The sequence below is a fragment of the Periplaneta americana genome, chromosome 12 (genome assembly GCF_040183065.1).
Source record: "Periplaneta americana isolate PAMFEO1 chromosome 12, P.americana_PAMFEO1_priV1, whole genome shotgun sequence".
Lineage (NCBI taxonomy): Eukaryota > Metazoa > Arthropoda > Insecta > Blattodea > Blattidae > Periplaneta > Periplaneta americana.
The window spans coordinates 102,301,822-102,323,634 of NC_091128.1; the positions used below are offsets into that span (position 1 = coordinate 102,301,822).

The following is a 21,813-nucleotide window of genomic DNA, read 5'->3' on the forward strand; positions in this document are numbered from 1 at the left end:
AAACTTGTAAGTAAATTGACCATCACATAAAATATAACCCTCTCTCCTTGTGCCCCTTATCTTCCCCTTGTTCCCTTCATATTCTTTTGTTCTTGTTGTTCTCAAACAGCCTATTTAATATAAACAGCAAAGTAGCTTACTCAACACAGCTTAGAACTTCGATACAAAGCAACACAAACCTTGTTTGCTCTCCATCGTCATGTTGAATGCAGTCTATGCAGTAATCACAAAATTGTACCAGATGTTCTGGTGTCAACTTCTCCACCTCTAGTGCTAGCCTGCTGACAATAACATTCACTTGTTTGTTGTTTAATTTTCGAGATTGCAGTTCCTTTAGTACCTTCTCTGTTACCTAAAAGTAATCAACTTTTTACTTATATTATCACATTCCTTTCAAAATTCTGGCATCACATTACTTGTTCCAAAACGTATTAAAATGTTAAAACCAAACTAATCTGTAGCAATATTCTGCATTTACAAAACTATAACACAACCATTTCAGTTTTACAAGCACACACCAAGCACTCACGTTCTCTCTATTCTCGCCTCAATTCTCTCTTTCTCTCCCTCATCCCATATGTGTTCTGTTCTTTGTTTCTGTACAATTTTAATTTTTCACAGTTAGGCCTATTACGGACTTCTTTTTAAGAATCTATATATGTCATAAAATGTTATAAAATGATAAAAAAAAAATGAGCTCACCTGAAACAGTATTTTGCGTATTACAAATTGAATAAGGCCTACACAAAGTCATGTTTCTCAATATATATCCTTCTACATATCCACAAAAATCTCCAACTGCAATATATACACAAACTTCACGAACATTTTTAATTTTTTCTCTTTCCACATCAGTATATTTCACACTAAGCTAACAGCATTACTACTTAACACTGTATCATAACTAGAACATACTTTCTCATATACTTTACTCTGCAGTAACTACAGTAGTGAAGTCAGTCAAAGTCGATACCCTATAGGCTGGTTCACAATAAACCGGGGACGGAAACGAAAACAAGAACAGAAATATTGAACGCTCACATTTAAATACATATATTTTAACATTATTTCCGTTCTCGTTGTTTCCGTTCCCGGTTTACTGTGAACCAGCCTTAATAGAAGTCAACATTAGCAAAGGTTGAAAACAAATAAAAAGAAATAATGCCTGCACTGCTGAAAAGCTCACGCACGCACACACACACACACACACACACACAATGAAACACACACACACAAAGGGGAACCAATGAAATGAGCGATTTTCAAATTAGTGTCTTTTCAGCTGTTGTCGGATATTTTAATTGTTACATGCAACAATCTATTCTTCATTCGATAACATTTGTTTATAATGGATCATTGAATAGGTGAACAACGTGCTTTTGCTATTAAGGCATATTACAAAAATAATGATAGTTTCATTGCTGCACAACAGCTATTTCAACGCAGGGGCGTATTTTGCGGACTACCGGGGCTACCGGTGGTAGCCCAAGGAAATTACAAAAGAAAAAGTTTATAATATAACATAATGTAATAATTTTGTATTATTAGTTTTACCACAGTAATTAAAATTAAAGTAATTGTTAGATTTATATGAGCTCTCTGCTCTCGAAAAGAAACAAGTTGTCAAGGTGGCATCGCTGGAGAAACCGCTTGCTACGTGAGGTAGCCTGTGACAGTACCGCTCACGCTGTCCGGTCGCACAACTGCCCATCACCCCGCTCTCTTCTGTTTCCATCGTGCAGTGTAAGGCCGGGTGAGTTGCCGCTCTCGTAATCAGTTTCTTCGCAGGCGCGAAGCAACAATACTCTTAGCACGCTAGCTCATGAATGTAATTGTGTTCTTGCAGTGCAGTATTTTAAATTTGTGATATGTTCGAGTGTCTAAGAGTTATATTAATTGTGAATTATTAAGTTTTTAATTTCCCAATTAAGTGATATTGTGAAAAATATGACAGAACAAGTTTCTGGAGAGGTTTGTGTTGAAAATGACTGTGTAATAGAAGGTTTATTAAAAGTGCCTTTTAACCGTCGTACATAACAACGAGAAAGTTGAAATTGTGAAAATGGAAAGACCAACTCCTGAGTTAAATTTGTCCATGGACGTAAAAGAAAAACAGCATGAGTACACACGCCATTTCACTTCAACATCATATGGTAAGTGGAATTGGTTGCGTGGTAGTTTTAAACTGTCTGAACTACTTTGCTGGCCATGTTTGTTATTTAGCCGCGAAACTAATGTGTGGTCAAAAGAGGGTTTTCTAATATCAACTCCCTTCGAACGGCAGTCCTAAAACACGACAAATCAAAAGCTCATATTTGTAGTAGCATGAACTTTGCAAACTTTGGGAAGACAAGAATTGATTTACAGCTAGATAAGCAAAAAGCTCTACATATCAACCAACACAATGCTCCTGTGGAAAAAATAATCGGGAGATTTTACTGCCTCTTATTAACGCAGTCTGGTTTCTAGGAAAACAAGAATTGGCTTTTCGGGATCATAATGAGAGTGTGGAATCAGACAATAGAGGAAATTATATTGAATATTTAAGTTCCTTAAGTGAATTTGACCATTTACTGGCCAATCATCTTGAGAGTTCAACAGTATTTCGTGGTACTTCTCCCGCAATTCATAATGATTTAATATTTGCTATAAGTGGGGTTATGATAAAGAACATAAAATCTGAAATAGAAGAAGCATCTTTTGCGGCCATTGTTGTTGATGAAACAAGTGACTGCTCTAATCAGAGTCAATTGTCCACTGTTTTAAGATACGTCGAAAGTACTGCCAATGTTCAAGAACAGTTTATAGGATTCACAAATGTCAGTTCAGACAAAACTGCTGCTGCTTGGTTTCAGCATGTGGAAGGTGTTACAGCAGAATACAATGTCGGCAATAAGTTAATTGCACAGACATACGATGGTGCTTCAGTTATGGCGGGAAATATTAATGGCTTAAAAACAAAAGTTCAAGGAAAGTATCCTCAAGCACTATTTATCCATTGTTACAGCCATGTTCTCAATTTAGTTTTGCAACAAACTACTTCACCCATTCCAGAATGCCGCATTTTTTTTCAAAACACTGTCGGGTTTAGCTGCATTTTTCTCATCATCTCCTAAAAGATCAGAAAAACTCTAGAATTTATGAAAAAGAAACTCCCAAAAGTAGCACCAACTAGATGCAATTTTACATCTCGGCTTGTAAATACAGTAAAGTAATACAGAGAAAAACTGACTGCTTTCTTTGAAAATATCATTTGTAATGACTCTGAAGAAAACTGGGTTGATGATGTAATTGTGCAGGCTCAAGGATATTTGTATTTTTTTCACACAGTTTCAGAATATATTTCTTCTTGAAGTCAATGCTAGAGTGTTCGCACATACAGATGTGCTCTACAATATTCTTCAGACAAAAAGTCTAGACATAGCATACTGCTTGCAAGAGGTATCAAAGTTAAAAAATACTATATTCGAGTTCACACGTAGTGGGTTTCCGTCCATATGGAGTAATATGGAAAATGAAAATTCTTCAGCCAATACAATGGAACCACCATTAAAGCGAAGAAAAGGAGATGATGAATTGAAATACAGGCAGCTGTACTACAGCATACTAGATCGTAAAAAAGGTAAAGGTAAAGGTATCCCTGTAACATGCCATGAAGGCACTTGGGGGGCATGGAGGTAGAGCTCCATGCTTTCCATGACCTCGGCACTAGAATGAGGTGGTGTGGTCGGCACCACGCTCTGACCGCCTTTTACCCCCGGGAAAGACCCGGTACTCAATTTTATAGGAGGCTGAGTGAACCTCGGGGCCGTTCTGAAAGTTTGGCAACGAGAAAAAATCCTGTCACCACCTGGGATCGAACCCCGGTATGCACATGGAAATTACTGACAGATTTTCTGATTATGGAAAGCTTCAGTTCACATATCTTCTAGATTCTCAAAAATTTTCTGCTTATAGAGAAAACTTCCCGAATGAGGCACTAAACAAATTACATCCTATAACAGTCACTTTGATCAAGTACGTTTGAAAAATGAATTAAGTGTAATATATTCAGCAGAGGTCTTTGATTTTTCGAACAAACCTATCCATGAAATATTATCTGCCATATATGAAAACCAGCTGAACCAAGTTATTCCTGAAGTCCTTAAATTGGCAACATTAATTGTGACAATACCAGCTACGTCAGCATCAGTAGAAAGAACATTTTCTGCGTTGAAGAGAATAAAATCCTACTGTAGATCAACTCATACATAAGAACGTTTATCCAGCTTGGCACTGATGTCCATTGAAAAGTCATTTCTACAGAAACTTCGCAAGCGGCCCAACTGTAATTTCAATGACGAAGTCATCAAAGTATTTTCGTCCCAATCAAGACGTCTGGAATTCATATATAAATAGGTAAGGAATTTTATTATAGGGACTTTAAAATATATTTTGTGTAAAAATAGGGTCAGTGATAGCCCAGGCCCTTAAACCAGTATACGCCACTGTTTCAACGTCATTATAAAATCCATCGGAGGGAGATGAGTAAAGGGACAATGTCTGAGTAAGAAGGTAGAGAGGAGGAAGGAAAGAGGAGGCTGGGATTACAATCAATGTGCATTTGCGTTATGTTACATTGCTTTCGTCCATACGTTGAATTTCTACCGAACATTCAGAGGTTGCGTATTATGATCGATGTTCATGACAATGAGTCCGAGGTCCAACACCGAAAGTTACCCAGCAATTCTACTTGAATTTGTTGAGGGAAAACCTCTCGCACAGCCCTGACATTCAACTGTTTATGATAAACACTGAATTTTATGGTAACTTTGTTTGAAACAACATAAATAAAATATCGGTATTACAAAAATATGTTACGACAGAATGTTACTGATTTTTATATTTAAGTATGACTGCTAATATTACTATTTTTGTCATTGTTTTATTGTGTATTTCACTTCTGATAGTGTGGAAGAGAAGGCCTCATGGCCTTAACTCTACCAGAATAAATAAATAAATAAATAAATAATGATAATGCAATATATACTACTAAATAACTGGACTAGTGCGAATTACGGATATATTATTTATGTAGTAAAAACCCATTTATTTCGGGTTAAAATAAAATAATGTATCTAAAATAATGTAAATATATCAAAAAGAAAATAATAATAATAATAATAATAATAATAATAATAATAATAATAATAATAAACCAACCCAAGCCGAGATTCGAACCTGAGTCCAATTACACCACAATCTTTCACTTTACCAATACGCTACAAAGAACTACATAGTACAATTGTTGAATTAGGTGTTATGAATGCTTTCATGTTTGCTACCTATAATATTTAATTTTAAACAAAAACGTGTTTTATGCCATATAGAGGAGATATATTCATGTGATCTGATACATTCAATCAAAGATCGCTCCTCGTATTATGCAATTTTTAATTAATATTATTTTATTTAATATTTCAGTAGCAATATGGCGCATCTATAACGAAAGAAGAGGTTAAAATAAATTAAGTGCGGCGATGAGCTTCTGATTCGTGATTGGATGACGTTCAACTTACGTTTCTTTGTGTTTGTGTAAGCTAGACCTTGGCAATGTCGAATCAGCACCGTCATGTGTGCGTTCATTTTAATGTTAACCGTAATTAAATACACGGAGCTTGCATTTGTCAAACTTCGCCAAAATGCAACACAAATGAACGTTGATCATAATCCCAGCCTTAAGAGTGCATCTATTGCCCAGACATATCTTGGCTGAAAAGGTCCCCAACTTTCATCAGATTGAAAGATCAAACTTATACATTGTATCACTATGTGTTAATCTGCATTGTTCAAGACAGTAAACCTCTTGTTAACATTTACAGACTCTGCTAAAATGACAAAATATTGACACATATTTACCTTGAAACGCTTAATTTCCATAGATCCATTTCGACTCAATCCTTGGTAGAGATAGCTCAGCAACTGTGGAGCATCTGAGTGACATATTGTATTTGAAATCAATGAGCAAATCTAAAAACAGAAATTATACTTGTCTAAGACAATAAAATTAACTTAATATTGGACATTAGTAAAATAAAAGTAATCTGTACTACTAAAATATTATTCTGTTTTCTTTCATCTATGATAACTAATATACCACCGGTACATTAGACTTGCTGTATCTAATATCTGAATTATAATCAATGGTGTTTATATGTATGCTTCATATGAAAGAGTTGCATTGATTTAAGCTCTGCTCTGTTCTAATCTAACCTTGCTTAACCTACAGCACTATTTCATGTCACCATACAATAAAGAAAAGTTTATACTGTATTATAATTTAGCATGTACCATAAATAATTTATCTCAGGTAATTTTATATTTGCAGATAATACATGCATGATTATCTGAAGTGAACAATATGATCATTTTATTAAAACTTCTAATACAGTGTTAAAACTAATGAATGGTTGGTTTGGTGCAAATGAAATATCACTTAGTGTTGATAAAATCAGTGTAATCAAATAGTACACATAATAATGCTCAATATTTCTTTCAGTGTTAGATTAAATGGAACTGATCTCTTTGTTTGAAATTGTATCATCACTTGATCAGCAAAACACACATATAGGCTACCTATACTACTTTCAAATTGGACTCCTGCCAAGATATGGCTTGGTTACTGCAAGGCATGTGCCCATATCCCCAGCACTGACACAACACTTTCAATAAGAGTAGTAGAATTTGTACTTATGTAGCTCATATTCGTTGTTCAAAATGTCCCCCATTCGCTGCCATAAATTGTTCACACCTTTTTATGAAAGTGTTTTTCACTTCCACAAATATTCTTACTTCTCCATCAGTGACTTGGTTTGGACTCTACAGCACTGAAAAACCTGGATTTTCTTCAACACACTATAACCTGTGAATTTCGAATTCACGGAGCAAGGTTACACACAAAAGTACAAATCCTGCACGAGTCACTGAACTGACAATTGTGAACCGAAGCACTGGTAATTCTGGCTGTCCCAGCTGACATTAGTTGAGGAGAATGGTCCAGGATTGGGTAAGCATACGTGGCAAATGCAGTCCATTGCTTGACCTTGAGTTGCCAGGTCGAAATGCACAGACTATAGCCCACTAAGTCGTATAATAAACATAAGCAACAGTATCGATAGGTCACAATTTGAGAAGTTGTGAAGTATCTGTTGTTACCAACTACTGTATCAACATTTTCAATTACGAACAGCTGTTTCACAACTTCTCAAATTGTGACATATACTGGTACTGCTGGTTATGTTTATTACACAATTTACAGTGGGTAGTGTGTTGAAAGAAAAATCCAGGTTTTTCAGTTCTGTGCTGTTTGAATCAAATTATGGATGGAAAAGTGACGATCTCTGTAAAAGTGAACAACAATTCCATAAAAAGATGTGAACAATATATTGCAGCAAATGAGAGACATTTTGAGTAACGAATGTGAGATATATGCAAGTACAAATTCTACAACTCACTGTATAAGTACTAACTTGTTACACATTTCAAAGCTATAGTGATGATGTAGGCTAAGCTCTATGAAATATAATAAATGTTATGAAACTTAATAACGTAAAATCTTTTTTTTTTTTTTTTCTACATAAAAGCTTATTAACTGACTGATGCCTTCTCAGTAAAGTCCCTGTATTTTAAGCCGAAGCAGATTCTGTGATGCAAGATAAAATATAATCAATAAAATGAATACATATAGGTACTAGCTATAAACTGTGAACTATGACGTTAAAAGAAAAGGTGTATGAGTGACTAAATGACTAGAATGATAGGTGGGTGAAGTTTAGAATACATAGGGACCAATGGTGGGCTTATGTGAGGGCAGCAATGAACCTGCGGGTGCCTTAAAAGCCATTTGTAAGTAAGTAAGTAAGTAAGTGAGTAATTAAGTAAGCAATATTTGGTAATACGAAGGATGATCACTCCACGATTTTTAAATTTTTTTTTTTCACAAACCACGATTTTCGAACTTTTCTTTTCACAAACGACGATTTTATGCTCGAACTTCGAAATGTAATACAAAAAAAGTTTCGGAAACATATTATAATTTCGACAGTAACCTAACATAACCTATTACGACCTAATATAACCCTAACTAACCCAAGCAAAACTAACCTAAGCCAACCTGGTAATGATATGTTAGTTTACATTAGGTTAGGTTAGCTCAGTTTAGCTTAGTTTTGCTTGGCTTAGTTAGGGTTAGTTAAGGTTAGGTTAGGTTAAGTTAGTTTAGTGGGTTAGTTAGTTTGATTTAAAAAAGGGCGCATCAACTACTATGGCTATTTGTACTCTTAGGTTAGTTTAGGTTTGATAGGTTATGTTATGTTACTATCGAAATTGTGTTTCCGAAACTTTTTTTGTATTACCTTTCGAAAATAGAGCATAAAATCATTGAGGACCAATGAAAGGAAGAATATGTATTTTCTACTGTGGCCAGATAGTACTGTTGGCAATGATACTAGAATTTTGTAGTTAAGTATTTAGAGGTTGACAGATTTTGGTGAGATTGGATTAACTTGGTTTAGTCCCTAGTTCGGTAACATGTTTAGAGAACTTAATGAGACGATAGTTATACCTTGTACAAGGGCCATTCCATTGTTACGGGTGTGACATTTGCACTGAACTTTTTTCACAGATTAACTTTACAGCTTCTTTTCTGTGTTAACATTTTAGGAAATTACCTGGCTGACTAGTTTCGAACAGTTTTCCTTCATTGTCCAAAACCTAGTCAATTTTTTTTGTTTTAAAATTAAGTTTAATCTAATATACAATGTTTATTTTAGCACACCAATAATTATTGGAATGTCTTCTTTTGAACAAGAGCAAACACCTCCAACAAATAGATTTAGAAAAATCGCAATAACAAATTAAATATTTAACTTTAAACCATGGTTATGGGTGTGGCAGTTTTCGAACATAGATTTGTGACCTTAAACATTCTAATGAATATCTCTGTGAATTATGTTGAGAGCAGTACATATCTGGATTTGAGAGAGGTGGGTTATGATGGTAGGGACTGGATTAATCTTGCACAGGATAGGGACTGATGGTGGGCTTATGTGAGGGTGGCAGTGAACCTCCGGGTTCTCTAAAAGCCATTTATAAGTAGTAAATATCACCATTTTTCCAAGAATGTACCGTTAATGAGGTATCTACTCCATTGCCTTAAATTACTTGTGGATTATAATTCTTTTAGACATGACTTCTTTTGTTTGTTATGGGTGTGATGAATGCGACAAGGTGTTGAATTAAGTGTGTAATATGTAGGAAAAAATGCTTTATTTTACAACAGTACCTAGGTACTGCACAAATAAAGTCAGACATAGGTTCTGTATAGTAGAGCCACTCTTTGCATCCCCAGCTAAAGACAGAAGCTACCGCATGCTGAGCGGTTGCCTTTTGAAGTAAGACAGTTCCCCAACCTTTTCTGTCCACTAGAGGGATGGGGTAAGCTCTGTTTCCGCTTTCTGAGACAAACATAAATGTTGCCAATTTTCCCCTGAGACACCAACATGCAGTCTTTCTTACATGTTCAAACAATTCACACGTGTTTTTGTTCGCTGTTTGAAAGTCTTCTGTAATTATTATTACAATTATTTTGCGGAGTAGAGTGTAAATTACCTAGTATTTTTAAAACTTCATTTTAATCATGTGGAGGCCTTGGGAATTAAACGTGGAAGTTCACGTACCAGGAAGTCCCGAGTTAAATGCTTCAGTACCCGAAAGTGATCCTCGACCGAGCACCAGTGATTCAGTGTCCGCAAGTGATTGTCGACCGAGCACCAGTGGTTCAGTGTCCTCAAGTGATTGTCGACCGAGTACTAGCAGTCCAGTGTCCGCAAGTGATATTCAATCATGCACCAGTGGTTACGCGAATAAAAGGAAGGTGACTAAAACTTTGAACAAACAAAGCCAGAAACTGGTGTGTAACGCGTATGAGTATGTTACCAGTAATAATATAGGAAACGGTCATATTTCAGAGACAGCTAAAATAATGAAACTGGATAGAAAAACTGTTAGGAAAATCGTGCAAAGGGGTCCTGTGACGCCGAAAAAACCTGGCAACAAGAAGGTTAAATTTAGTAAAATTGATGATTTCTGCTGTGACTTGATAAGGCGTGAGATGTATAAGTTTTTTCATAAAGGCCAGCCACCAACTGTTGCAGAACTACTGAAGCACTTACAGAACGTGTGTGATTTTCCTTATGAAAAATCTACACTGCTACAGCTTCTAATAAAACTCGGGTTTTGTTTTCGCACTTTGAAGAAGAAGCAAGCTGTAATGGAATCTGCACGGATAGTCGCCTGGCGTTACAGATTCATAGAACGTCTCCGTAAGTTGCGTTCCGAGGGCTGCAGGATCGTGTACTGTATTTAGACGAGACGTGGTTCGATACCCATGATGTTGTGAAGAAAGGGTGGGATGATGGAACCTGCAATTGCATCCTGAAGACACCAACATCGCGAGGCAAGCGCATCATGGTATTGCACGCGGGAGGCAGTGAGGGGTGGGTAGATAATTGTCTCTATTTGTCGGCTAAAAACATCGGGGACTGCAAAGCTGATAGCCATGATGAAATGACAGCTCATGTTTTCGAGAACTGGTTCAAAAACCATCTTTTAGAAAACCTGCCACGAAATCGAAAATGTATAATTGTGATGGACAATGCACGTTATCATTCGCGGCAACTAATTCGATTTCCTACTATGAACAGCAATGTTAAAGACATAATTAACTTCATGAGGCATAATAATATTACCGTTCCTAACCCCATACCCATCAAAGCAGTTATGTTGCAGGAAATCAAATCAGCCAATGTTAGTAAAAAATATGCAGTGGAGGAGCTCGCAGCCTCAAACAGACACGAAGTGTTACGACTTCCTCCATACCACTGTATTCTAAATCCTTTGGAAATGATCTGGCCCCAGCTAAAGTCGTATGTTAGGAAAAACAATATTACCCCGACTCTGAGTGCTAGTGTGTGTCAACTTCTGCGTGATGGTGCTGCAACAATCGGTCCCCACAATTGGTTCGCCTGTGTTCAACATGTAATTAAAACGGAAGAGAATTACATGAAGCACGACAGGGACAGTAATCAAGAAAGATTTGTGATTCACTTAGGAGAGAGTGACGACGAATAGAGGTAAGGGAAGCAAAATGCTATCATATTTTATTATACTGTATAGCTACCGCTTAAGTTTCGCTGCGGATCTGGACACGAAACACAAATTCACATTATCTTCTTTCGGTGTTATTTTTTTATTATTATTGATATAAATATGAAAATATATTAGTTTGTAGAAGTTGACCGTACAATGGTTCTATAACGGACCTTTGTACACATAGTAACTCAAAATTATCCATTCATTTATTCGCGATTGATTGAATGAATTTACTTTTTTTGTATAGAAATAAATATACGATTGTTTCATACCCACCACGTGGCGAAGTCAATGTAAAACGTGACAACTGCGCGCCTAGAAATTTCCGCACGTGTCCCTTAATGACAGGGTGGACCGTGCGGCTAAGTTCTTCTAGCAACAAAAGAGACCGACTGGGGATCCTTTGAAAAATCCTACTATACCTCATTTTTTAGTTAAGTATCATTAGTAAATAGGTCACATAATTGCAAATCATAGCCTACCGCAGACTTTGTAGGCCTAGACTCTTGCACAACACTGATAAAAATTAACGTGAACAGACTCTACTTTACTGATTTGCTTGAAATGGGAAATGTCATTTTACTTATAAACTAGGAAAACAAAGTAAATAAAAAAATTTAGTCAACAACTGTTGGATCTTGTTAACGATGTAATGAACCTTGAACCTTAAAAGCTGGTCACTCAGTTCACTGATGATATCTTCGAGTGAAGCTTCCACTTCTCTAGGTTTTGACCAGCTATGTAAGGTACTTCATTCTAGGCTACTATCTCTAAGTAACATTTTCTTTTTCAATATTTGTCTCAAGTTGAATGATACTGTCAAAAATCTTAGTTTTACAAAAATAACACAGTCTAGTCATACATTTTTCCTCAGCAATGTCGCAAGATAAGATTTTCAAAAGTTCGCCCGATGTTCTAGAAAAATATGGTACTTACTCTTTTACAGCTTCAACTTTCTAAAGTCGAAATTTACATGATAGTGGCAGACGCAAACATTATGAAATAAACTACAGGATAGGAGCACATGAGGTCGCAATTCGTAGAAATTGCGGTGAATGTTACTTATGTCCCGCCCACTATAGGAGACATAGGCCAGTTTTCCACTAATCCTAAACATCTTGACGGGATAATAAAAGCCTAAACTAACCTAACCTAACCTAACCTAAGTGCGTCGGTGTCTATTCCAAAATTGGCGGAAGTCACTCAACGCTCGTTTTCGTTCAGTGGGAAATTGCTTAGCCCAACTCTTTCATTGCCCTTACCATTCTCTTCTGTAAACAATTGAAAGGCTTCTCTTACAATAACCAGGTAAGCTTATTTCTTCTGGAGAATAAGTCACTTGCCTGTTTTTTGGTCTTTGACAGACTTTGTATCTCTTTTCCCAGAGTCTAATAACTAATGTCATCTCTGCAATAAAAGTTGTACACGAGTTCAATTTGTTCTTTTCTAATTGCTCTTTGGGATCTACGTTTTCTGCCTTTGGTCTTCTTAAACACAGATGGAATTTTCGATGTTTATTTCATGAGAATAGCTTGCTGCTTCGTTGGACTTTTGGGCATTGACTTCTTCATTCTGCTGACAGCCTTTCTGAGTGACCGAATAGACTGATACGAATCCAATGGAGACATTTCTTCCGAAGAGCATTGTCATTTGCTCATTTATCTTTTAACTTTTTAGAATCTAATAACAATTCAAATTTTTTTCTCGTTTTTTCATCCATTTTTCTTTCTCTCAATAAGCAAGCTTCTTTCAAGTTAAAATCAGCCATTATTTTCTTTCTCCAAGCAGCGACTCTTTTACAGGAGGTATCTACACACAAAGATATCCAGCATTATTGCTGGGATTTTATTGAATAAATCTACTTTACCTGCACTGCAATGAGCCTATTACTATTAATAAAGAACGAACATTTTAGACTTATGCTTAGAGCTAGACTAAATTCCTACAATATCAGAGAACTCCATTTAAAAAGTAACATTGATCAAACCGATTTATAATAATTTAAAGAAAAAAGAATTCAGCCTCATTCTAAACTGAACCTTTTCTACACGTCTCAAAAAAATATAAAGTAATTTCAAAGGCTAGGTAACTAGGCCAACCTAGGCTTACTCACATGAGGATAGCACCACAATGCAACATACAAATTGCATTCCTCCTGGGCTTATTTGTTACGGGTGTGACAAAAAATACACGATAAAAAATATTCAAAAATCTAATTGACTACATTATTTTTGGGGATGATGAACTCATTCCTAGCCTTATTTGTGCCAATTTTAACAAACTTAATCGCTTTTTTCGTTACACTAACTTATTAGTGCGATAAAACTATCAACAACGGCATTTGTACATAAAGTATACAATTTTGACGTTGTACAGGAAATCTGCTCTTTTAGTATTATAATTATTGTCGTCAGTGAGGTATCCGTATACTGAAATTTTCCCACGAAAGGCACTTTTCAGTGCCGATAATTTATTTTGTGTGCACAAGGTTGGAATTTTAGACCAAGCGGAAAAGGAAGATATCCGTATTCTGAAATTTATCCTCATAGGTGTCTTTATCTAACTTGAGTATACTGTATTGATACTAACCTTCTCCTCATCTAAATCACTAACAAAAGACTCAAGAGTCGTTGTATCATTCTTTGATCCCAGCTCCTTCAGCTTTACTTCTATACTTTTTGTTGACATTTTAATGTTACTTCAACAGAAGTAGTATCTTCAAAATATTATTTTAATTTATTCGTTGTATTTCATCACTTATTACTTATTATTATTAATACAAGCTACAAGTGATCAGGGATTTTACACAACTTCGCACAAATAAGTAAATTTTATAGAAAAATGGCGGGAATAACAAGTGAATATCAATTCACCGCAATTCAGGATAACCAACAGCAAAAATTGCAACACTTTATTATTATTATTATTATTATTATTATTATTATTATTATTATTATTATTATTATTATTATTATTATTATTACGGTTTGGGTACCATTTGAAGCCCGCCAGGGGCGCGCTTCTGTACCATAACGTCTTTGTTCCGTACAGAAGCAGAGGCAGCGGCATTTGTCTAGGTTAGAGCCCAGTTTAGGTGTGTGTGTATTAATCGAAAAAATGTCATATAAACATGCGTCCTATTCTCAATACTTTCTAGCCCCTAATTTTCGATTAATACACACACACATATAAACTGGGCTCTAACCTTAAAGGAAATGTCACTGCCCCTGTACTATGGATAAATATATTTATCCGTGCCCTGTACAGAAGCGCGCCCCAATTTTTCCCTCTATAAGAGATATTTACTTCTCAAATGATGCTATATTTCTGCACTGTCATTATGACAAAGATGTAAAGATAAAAAGAGAAAGATAGAAAAATAAAGATAAATAGGACCGTGGGTGTCTGCTGTCCGTGCGAAGTAAATTGTTTGGTCACCCGGCTATTATATCATTGAATAAGTTTGCTTATCAATTGCGATAAGCACATAAGTGGGCAGTGTATTAACATCATGACAGGGTATGTAATGCACTGAACAGTTTAGCATGAATTTCCATATAAATAGTACTATCCATAGATTAATTACAGTTTATACTGATCTGTTTTTTTTTTTTTTTTTTTTTTTGTATTACAATCTTGAAAGTCATACGAGAAGGACGACTAACTTATAGCTATTTGATACAAGTTAAAATCGATTGTCAGTTACAACAAATACAGTAGATATTCAATATTCTGGAATAAGAACCTGCCTTTTGATTATTACTAAAAATTAAAATATAGGTATGTGTTATGAATTTAAAATATTCAATATTTCGGTAGACTAAATATTCATTGCCATGTGAGTTTAGTTTTGAATTTGATGAGTAGCCTATTGTAGAATGCCTCAACTATAACAAGACAGTGTGTCCTTCATTATTTATCTTTACTGGAATAATTTTCTCCATAACCTCTTTCACACATAAAATTGAAAATACTTGCATTAGGTACCGGTAACTTGAGTTATAACTTGAAGTTGATGTCTCAGTTCTGTTGTAGGCCTACTTCAGTGACTTATGTTTGTGTGTATTACAGCGTTATGAGTACCCTTACATCCAGCACCCCTGTTTCTATAACAGTGCCAGGAGAATATGGCTATGTCATTCTAGTGGCTGTCGGCTCAGCTTTTGTACTGACTTGGAAAGCCATGCAGGTTAGTTATATCAGTACATCTTTTAAGAATATGGTTTTGTAAATAGTTGCATAGTCCTAATTAAAGGAAGAACCGAATAAGAGCAGGTCCTTCAAATTATTCAGGCTAAGCAGAAAACAAAAAATGGACCCTGTGAGGTGAAAGATTCAAGATACAAGATTAATCAAGAGTAAAAAAAAAAGTTAATGTTTTCTTCCATAAGTTAGAGCCCGTAACTTGAATCGATTTATAAGTGAAGAGACCCAACTCGTTGGTGCTTACTATATAGTCTTGTTAATGTTAATATACTCTCAAGCAAATAATACACAAACCATTGTGTTCACCACGGCCAGTGAACAAGTGTATACTGGAGTTAAGTACTTGTGATATAATAACAGAATTTTATACATGTTGCAGGTTGGTAAAGCTCGTAAGAAGTTCAACATTCCATATCCTACTATGTACAGCCCTGATAACACCCAGTTCAACTGCATTCAACGAGCACATCAGAATACGTAAGTGATGGAAGTTTACACCAGATCAGAAACTTGGAACTCTGTAAAATATATCTATTTAAAAATATTTACGAAATATTCACTATATTTGTTTACAGGCTAGAAAACTACCCACAGTTTTTGCTACTTCTTCTTGTGGGAGGGTTGGAGTGGCCTGTGGCGAGTGCAGGTGCTGGTATAGTTTACCTTGCAGGTCGCATCGCATATGCCAGAGGTTACTATACTGGAGGTGAGTTAAAATCTTATGATCCATTCCAGAAATAAAATAAAACTGTGTGAAATTTATCTTTGGCACTAGTAGACTGTGTCTGAAACCGGAACAAAGAGTTTTAAGAGTTTCAAGATGTGACATTTATATTCTCAATATCTTTATTTTTATCAGGCCAAATATCACTAATTAGTTTTACAATAAACTTACTTTAAAAAGATTTTACTATAAGCTTATAAGGTAGACCTCGTTTGCAACATGATCAAATTTACTCAAGATTATTTTTAAGTATGTAGCTATATAGATCAATTAAAACAAAAATTAATTAGTCATTACTGATTTTGAAATCTTTGTGTAGTTTGCATATTGCTATATGTACCTATTTCTAAGCAGAGAAGTGATTTCACAATGTCCACTGTAAATTTCAGTTGCTTTTATTCAAAGTTTTGGCTTTGTCAAGATTTTGATGAAGCCAGTTTCTTTAGTGGAATTGTTCCATTTCTGTAATTTATTTGAGGGGCTTCTATATTGAACTTTGACAAACTTTGCTAAGTGAACTGCCTGTTATTTGATATCTGTGAAGACAGGATTCTGTTATTGTTTCCCATTCTTGCTCTTTCTCCAGATATTCGAATTTTACAGTATGGTAGTCTATCTTATAGGTTGGGCTTGTTTGGAGTTTTCTCGACCTTATATTTTTTATTTCGCTGTTTACTTTGCTTTAGAAGTTCACTTACGTGTAACAAATGTTTTCACTACTCGCACCTGTAAAGTCATTAACAATACAGGGACAAGAAGCAGTTCCTTCTTCTACCTCCATTTTCTCTTACAAAACAAATCTCAGATTATACTAACTCACCTACCTCATTTGTCAATTCATCATAAGTATAAAAAAATTACAACGAACATAATCTGACAGCTCTTGAAGTTGAGCACCATTAACATCATTAAACAGGTCGTTGTTGGCTACAAATTAATTCATGTGTATGCAATATAGCCTAGACATTTTAAGTAAACTTTTGTAGATCGCTGACGCACATGTTGTTTAGTCAATTGTCCGAAGACAGGTTTGAACCTTTAAATGTAAATCAATTCTATAAACGTAAACAAGGATGAGAGAAAAAAAAAGAGAATGCCTCAATTATGTATATTGTATTATTTATTTATATTAGTGTGTTTTATGTCATTATTATATTATGTTTTATTATATCCTTGTTTTTAATTTGTAAATTTGTAATAAATTGTATTGAATTATATAAAAAAGAACCTCATAAGTGACACCAATAAGTCATCACTCATGAGGCAACTAAGCGAGGAGATAATGGGGTAAGGTGATCAGTTCCTGTGCTCCCTCATTGCATAAATCGTTGACTAGTAAATATTATACTAGTCAGACTTATGTATGCAAACTATGTTCTTCTACTGACAATCTCATCATCAAGTGACATGTACTGCCTGATAATACTTATATATATCAACCAGAACCTCAATCACAGATGTGACGTACATGAACATTACTAATTTAAGTTATTACCAATAGAAATTACATTTCATTTCATTTCACTGATAACTATTCACGTTTCAAGTAATATGGTAAGCAGAAATCACTTTCAATTTGCTTGACATTTCTGAAAACGTGAAATTTGCCAGATATTTACAGAACATGCCACAGAATTAAGGATCAAAGTCGAGTTATTTTTTTTTCGGACCAACATTTTATTATATAAAACTGTGTCGTTAAATACAAGATAGATGAAAATCTTACATGTAATGGTCTGTGCCTGATTTTTCTTCTTTGAATTAATACAAGGTATTTTATGTTACAGATCCTAAGAAGAGAGCGTACGGTGCTTTTGGATACTTAGGTCTATTTACTTTGTTGGGTGCAACTTCTCGTTTCGCATTTCGACTGATCAACAATTAGTAACAAGATGGCCATAAAGAAATAACATGAAGTACAATGGTGATGGAGTAGTACAGTGATTGTCCCACTAGGTAGTGATACATTGCTTCATTATTTTAATGCAAGAATACATACACTATTTTGAAAAATATGAGCTTATTACAGAAGACTATTTTTAGCATAGCTAGAGATAGTATGTTAATGAGAAAATCTAAATATTGTTTGCTATTGCCGAGTCATTACAATTCTAGAAGAAAGTCTACTTGTAATGGTTCAGTTTCAGCTGTAGTCTACCTTCAGCTTAGTCTTAGATTTTCTCACCTAGCACCTCAATTCCAAAGCACATGCAAGATTTAACATAGCAGTGAATGTGTATCACTGACTACCTTGTTATAAATGAACTTTACGCTTAAGATGGATGTAATGTCCTGCTCACATTGTAACAAGAAGATAAATTGTTATATTAATATACAATATCATAATGAAATGTTAAAAAAATTAATCTTCATCTGTTAACTATTTTATCTGGTTTTGAATGTCTTATTGAAAATTTGTAAGTTCCCCCCCTCCCCTCCATGTAGATGACACTTCAATAATAAGAAAGGACGCACATTATACCAGACACAGAACAATTATGAAAATGTGGTTGTCCAAAAGACTTTTCTCTAACGTGTACTATTGCTGATGGCAATTGTGATGTATTACTTAACTTCCAATGTGGCTTAATATCAAATTGATGGTACATTATATCAACTCTATTTCTAATCAGCGTGAAACATACTAAACTTTAAGACAGTTGTAAAAAAAAAAAATTCATTTTAATAAAATATGAACTTCACACATATATATACCGAAAATACAGCAAACAAAATCTATTACCTTATTCATTATGCAGTTAAAACGACCTACACTGAACTGCCAGAATATCTTTTTATTTATAATCATTTGTGTACAGCTTCATACAATGAACTGGGTTGTTTATATTTGTCTTAATTAAAGGACAGGTATGAGGTTTGGAAAGTCATGTTCAAAATCTCATAGCATCATTAAGAAAATCTCTGTAATACATTTTGTGCTTGTAAAGAAAGATATGAAATCTTCACTGCAAGCTAGTTTGTTCATGTATCCGAACATCACATTAATCTCAGTGCCTAGTCATTGTAAAATGATTGCATCGAGTCCTATCCCATGTTTATAGTTGTTTTGTGTCTATGATAGTATAATGTACAGAATTTGATTAATATTTTTTGTGCTTGATAAAAACAAGTCCTGCATGCAAAACATAGACTAAGGTTTCTTAGCCTATATAGTTGGGTCTGATTGTAGCTTTTTTTTATATATAGAGAACTAAATACATAGTGAACCAAATTTAACTTGAATGTTTCTTGTTTATACTGTAGTATGTAAAAATAAGGAATTTATTATTGTGCAAGAATCAAAGAAATTGTAAGTCAAGAGTTTGTTGAAAATAATTTTAGCAGTAAATGAAATTTGTGATGTTTCTCGTTATAATGGCCTCGATCTAATTGAATTCACATGTCAGAGCAGTGGATTCTTCGTCTAAGAACTCTCTTCTTTATGAAATATCTGAAGAGTACTATCACTGTTAAAAGTATGAAAAATACTACGCAACTCGAATAAAATCAGAACATTACTAGTTGTTGAACATTGTTCTGTGGTTATTACCTATACTCTTTTGAACTTTGCTTTTGTCGACCTGTAAGGACAGAATCTGCATAGGAGAGAGACTGGTAAATCTTTTCCAATGTTATAGATTAGTTTCAGTAAGAAAGAACTAAAGAATAATAACATGTATAGAGAGACTAATCTTTTAGCATCGTAAAAAGAGTCCAAAATTTTGAGTATATTCTTTGATTTCAAAATCCTGCAAGATTCTGTATTTATGGACAAATGTTTGTTCTAATAATATAAACTCAGGAATTAATAATCCAGGAATATAGACTCGAAAATACGAGTATCATGAACATTTTTCTTATTTACCAATATGCAAGATGCATATTGCAGGTGTAAGTGTAAGAAATGTATTGATGCATAAGCACATTCTTTTTGTATGTAGTAAAATCTATCTAAGATTCACGCCTTTATTGTAAATCTAGAAATGTGGGGGTTTCATTTCACAAGAATGTAAGATGTGACCCTTTAAATTTAATATAACCTGAAATGGCGTAATTTTAGAACCATGTGGGTTATGTACTTTTATTACGTTTGTAAAAAAACTTATTTTCTGTTTACAATAAAACTTGGGACGTGTAGCCCTTATGTACAGTTTTATTTTTTTATTCTTATATTAACATCATATTATTGTTGTTTAGTAAACTGTCCGAAGACAGGTCTGAACCTCACAAGTAATACCAAGAAGGCATCACTTAGGCAACTAGGCCAGGAGATAATGAGGTAGGGTGGCCAGGGCAGTTCCTTTCCCCTTCCATTGTATACATCGCCGACTAGCTACATACTATTATTATTATTATTAAGTTCTTTAATGAACTATAAATCCTCTGATTGAGGTTCTGGCTGATATGCACATCTATTATCAGGCAGTACATCTCACTTGATATGTGTCAGAGGAAGAACAATTGTTTGTATGTATCTGAAGTCTGACTCGTGTAATATGTAGCTAGTCAACGATGTATGCAATGGAGGGGAAAGAAACTGGCCACCCTATCTCATTATCTCCGGACCTAGTTGCCGCATAAGCTGTGCCTTCTTGGTATCACTTGTGAGATTCAGATTTGTATTCGAACAGTTGACAAACAACAACAATGAACTATAACCAATTGTCATTAATACAATTCCAACTCTTCATTTTCATGACACAATACACAGACGGATGTATGGGGAAATTCCTATCCTACTTGCCTAAACAATCATAACCTGTTATCAACCTGATCATCACAACAGATTACGTGGCCCTTGGAGGACTATCTCGAAGTTAGTGATAAAAAAGCTAATAGTCGCCTATAGAAAGCATTCCAAAATGCCTTCTCAGTATTTACGATCAAGGAACACACACACTGTTTGACTGTGTAATCTTTAATTTGCAACAAACTAACATTAAATTCAGCATGAAAGAGACACAGGAAGTGTCAAAATCAATTGGAAGTGGGACTGTTTGTTTTACAAAGATCAGTCTTTGTGTGTAAAACTTTAATTGAAAAATAAAAACTAATATATAGTGACTCCTGCGAAAAACCTGATATTGATTTCACAAACCATCACAGATGAATAATTTATATTATTAAACAATACACACCAATAATGTTTTGTACACATTATATAATTATAAACATTTTAATATAATTTCTATTATTACACAGAATTGTGGTTATCCATTTTCGAAGTCTGGTTTCATACTCATGTAGTTTGTAACATAACTGATGCAACACTTGCAACATTATTTAATGACGTTGAACAAAGAGCAGAATAACATATAGGCCTATGTTGCTACTGCAAATATACAATAAAATATTGTGTTTCATTTGTTACTGGATTCTTCATTAACCGGGAAAGATCTGATCTGAAGCAACTTCTCTTTCAAGTTATCCAATATTTTTATAAATCTGTAAACAGAAATTAATGAAAACAGTGATTAAAATAATAATTAACAAGCTCCTATCACTTCAGTTATTATCGCCACGGCCTCATACTTAACGTGTTGGCATCATACAATAACGTGCGGTGTGCTTTTAAAACATAATTTTGCCGACCGATTGCTGCTCTGTAGGTTTCACTCTAAGCGTCACGTTGTCACATCTACTTCCTCGATAAGAATAAGCACTAGTTTGTTATATTGTTAAATGGCTATTAT

At 34.7% G+C, this 21,813-nt stretch overlaps 3 protein-coding genes across 4 annotated transcripts in view; 1 reads left to right on the forward strand and 2 right to left on the reverse strand.

The window, feature by feature from the left end:
• The window catches only part of FANCI (Fanconi anemia complementation group I), a 74,272-nt gene extending 60,240 nt beyond the window's left edge, over window positions 1-14,032 (reverse strand). The window contains exons 1-3 of the mRNA XM_069841806.1: window positions 13,780-14,032; window positions 5,899-6,009; window positions 180-352 (exon numbers count right to left, since the gene is read on the reverse strand). Of these exons, the coding sequence (XP_069697907.1) occupies window positions 180-352; window positions 5,899-6,009; window positions 13,780-13,878 (383 nt within the window). The 5' untranslated portion in view covers window positions 13,879-14,032. The remainder of the gene's footprint in view (window positions 1-179; window positions 353-5,898; window positions 6,010-13,779) is intronic.
• A 483-nt stretch (window positions 14,033-14,515) lies between these two features.
• Window positions 14,516-20,264, forward strand: LOC138710736 (glutathione S-transferase 3, mitochondrial-like). Of its 2 annotated transcripts, none has more exons than XM_069841808.1 (5): window positions 14,516-14,709; window positions 15,262-15,379; window positions 15,776-15,873; window positions 15,972-16,102; window positions 17,908-20,264. In XM_069841808.1, exons 1-5 carry the CDS (start codon window positions 14,702-14,704, stop codon window positions 18,003-18,005), a joined length of 453 nt encoding a protein of 150 aa, XP_069697909.1. In that variant the 5' UTR covers window positions 14,516-14,701; the 3' UTR covers window positions 18,006-20,264. The 2 variants fall into 2 exon arrangements, with proteins under 2 accessions (XP_069697909.1, XP_069697910.1); XM_069841809.1 differs by lacking the exon at window positions 14,516-14,709 and adding an exon at window positions 14,822-14,970.
• The window catches only part of LOC138710734 (cingulin-like protein 1), a 160,297-nt gene continuing 157,814 nt past the window's right edge, over window positions 19,331-21,813 (reverse strand). The window contains exon 10 of the mRNA XM_069841807.1: window positions 19,331-21,565. Within this exon, the coding sequence (XP_069697908.1) occupies window positions 21,481-21,565 (85 nt within the window). The 3' untranslated portion in view covers window positions 19,331-21,480. The remainder of the gene's footprint in view (window positions 21,566-21,813) is intronic.

Coding starts and splice junctions, on each gene's coding strand:
- LOC138710736 (XM_069841808.1), top strand. Junction 15,874..15,971: donor CAACGAGCACATCAGAATAC/GTAAGTGATGGA, acceptor ATTTGTTTACAG/GCTAGAAAACTACCCACAGT. Junction 16,103..17,907: donor CAGAGGTTACTATACTGGAG/GTGAGTTAAAAT, acceptor TTTATGTTACAG/ATCCTAAGAAGAGAGCGTAC.